Here is a 2,500-nt window from a genome sequence, read left to right as displayed (position 1 = left end):
TTTCTTTTGATAACTTGAGCTTCCCTGTTAATTAATCCTATTCCTGTCCTTTAGTCCGTCTGTTCAATCCTCTCTCAGAAGGTCACTCAAAAAGGAAGATATACATGTCTAGTTAATTAAGACACTTTCGAGTCGTAACAACCTGTCATATTCTCGGTGAATTCAATTCCCCTTACAACGGAAAAGGTAAATGTAAAGGTTAATGGAAAAGAAAAGAAAAAGATAATAAAAAGAAATAAAGAAAGAATAAAAATTAAATAAATTCAATTTACTGGTTACTTTCTCTCATCACGAGTCTTAAATCTAACTCAAGCTTGTACTCTCTTAGCGCAGAAGTGTCTATAGAGTTTGTGTAATTAAGTCATCTTGTAAAGAGACTGAAGATGTGTCTCGGGCGCGCAGACCCGACCCTATTGCCTTCTCGGAACTCCGGGCGGTGTGGGCGTAATATTTAAAACAGGGGCTCTTGTAAAGCTGCGAGGTTTGAGTGTCTTTTTATGTCTGGTACACTTGTTTTTCTCTGTGTGTGTGTTTGTACTCATACAGATACGTACATAGATACGCACGCACGCACACTCCAACACATGGAAACGTGCGAATAAACACTCATACACAGATTTTCACATACACATATACACTCACACACATACACATACATAAAACCACACCCCTATACCTCCCTCTCTACCCATAACCCCAATAACCCCTCCACACCCCACAAACACCTCCCTCCCCTCCCCCTCCCCATCCCACATACACACATACACCCTTATATATCACTCTCTCAGTGGTGTGCTGTGTGGTGCAGCGGTAGCGATCTCGTCTAGCAATCTTGTTGACCTGCGTTCAAATCCCTCACTGCCAGTGGATGGTAACCCCGACTATTCCTTGCACACAGGGGATAACTTAGAAGCAAAATAAAACAAACACTATGTCACACACATATCCATTGTATCAAATGGAATCAAATTAAACCTTTTAAACCTTTTTAAACCTCTCTCTACGCCAGCCACAACATGACGCTCAGCATGAGGAATCTGGTTCTCTCTGACTTCGGCGCCTACACCTGCATCATCAAGAACTCACAGGGCGAAGCTCGAGGAACAGCTATACTACGAGGTCAGTGTTTCTCCTGTTAAAGCTGATGCTGGTGGTGCTGTATGCGTGGACAGTGTTATTAATGTTGTTTACTTTATTAGAGTTATTAGAATTGTCATTTAATTTTATTTATTATAGAGTGAATGGAATTGATATAAATATTATTTCATTTATTAGAATTATTATCAACGTTATTTCCTACGTTAGAATTATTAGAAATAGTATTAATGTTAATTTCTATATTAGAATCATTATCAACGTTACTTCCTATATTAAAATTATCAGAATTATTATTCACGTCATTTCTTATATTCGAATGGATAGGATCAGTTTTAACGTTATTTTCTATATCAAAATTGTTATAATTGTTATTTTATCGTTATTTCGTGTTATTGTTTCTTTTATTTTCCTTTTTCTTATGATCACTTTTTTATATCGCCTATTTATATTATATTGGTCAGTATTATTCCCATTATGCCAACATTGATAATGATATAAGAATCATTTAAGTTTTATATATAAGACCCATTTATGAATTATATATAAGGATCCTTTATCATTTTTATATAAGAATGACTAAATTCACAATTGTTGATAGCGTTTATAGTTCTTATATAAGAATAATCTAAATTTACAATTGTTGGTATTGTTTATAATAAGAAACATTTATTGTTTATATACATAAGACCCATTTATAAGTCATATAGAAGAGTCATTCATAACCTCTATATAAAATTGATTTAAAACCACCATTGCTTGTACCGTTATTCCAGTATCATTAACGTCAGTAGCATTTCAAGTGCCTAATTACGATTCAGTAGCATCATATTCATGTTACTGGTATGAAAAATGTGAGTAATTAATATTAACATTCACGATAACTTTACCCGTAAAGCCTGCATGATTTTGACATAATTTGATGTTATGATTATGTATCCAGCTCCAGATAGAAAATTGAATTTCACTAAAAAATAATATTTCTTTCTTTAGTTATGTACATAAAATACATTTAGAAAATACAAGGTTTGAATTTCATTAAGCCGATTTGGGGAATAGAATTATGAGGATACAATTAGCTGAAATTAGTGTAAGTATCAGCTAATTTTGTAGCCAGTGGAATAGATTTTGCGTTTCGTATTGGGGGAGCAACACTTTGTGCAGGGATATTGTATTTGGGAATTATGTATTGTTGTATGGAGAAATATATATATGCCATTGTATAGTGTGATTATAAAGTTAAGTTGTAAGTAGAACAACGTATTACTCTAGATATTTATAGATAAAAGTTGTATAGTTGAATGTTTTGCATCGACTAAACGATTTGTGGATAATTATAACACGGTTTATACTTTTTCCTTTTTTTGTTTGCTTATTGAGATCAACAAACGTAATACAAACATAC

At 33.4% G+C, this 2,500-nt stretch overlaps 1 protein-coding gene across 1 annotated transcript in view; it reads left to right on the top strand.

Moving 5' to 3' along the window:
- LOC125032964 overlaps positions 1–2,500 on the top strand; it is a 9,678-nt gene that overhangs the window by 676 nt on the left and 6,502 nt on the right. Inside the window, exon 2 of the mRNA XM_047624377.1 lies at positions 1,010–1,119. Coding sequence (XP_047480333.1) covers positions 1,010–1,119 — 110 coding nt within the window. The remainder of the gene's footprint in view (positions 1–1,009; positions 1,120–2,500) is intronic.

Source organism: Penaeus chinensis, chromosome 15 (genome assembly GCF_019202785.1).
Source record: "Penaeus chinensis breed Huanghai No. 1 chromosome 15, ASM1920278v2, whole genome shotgun sequence".
Lineage (NCBI taxonomy): Eukaryota > Metazoa > Arthropoda > Malacostraca > Decapoda > Penaeidae > Penaeus > Penaeus chinensis.
This window is presented reverse-complemented; position numbering and strand designations above follow the sequence as displayed.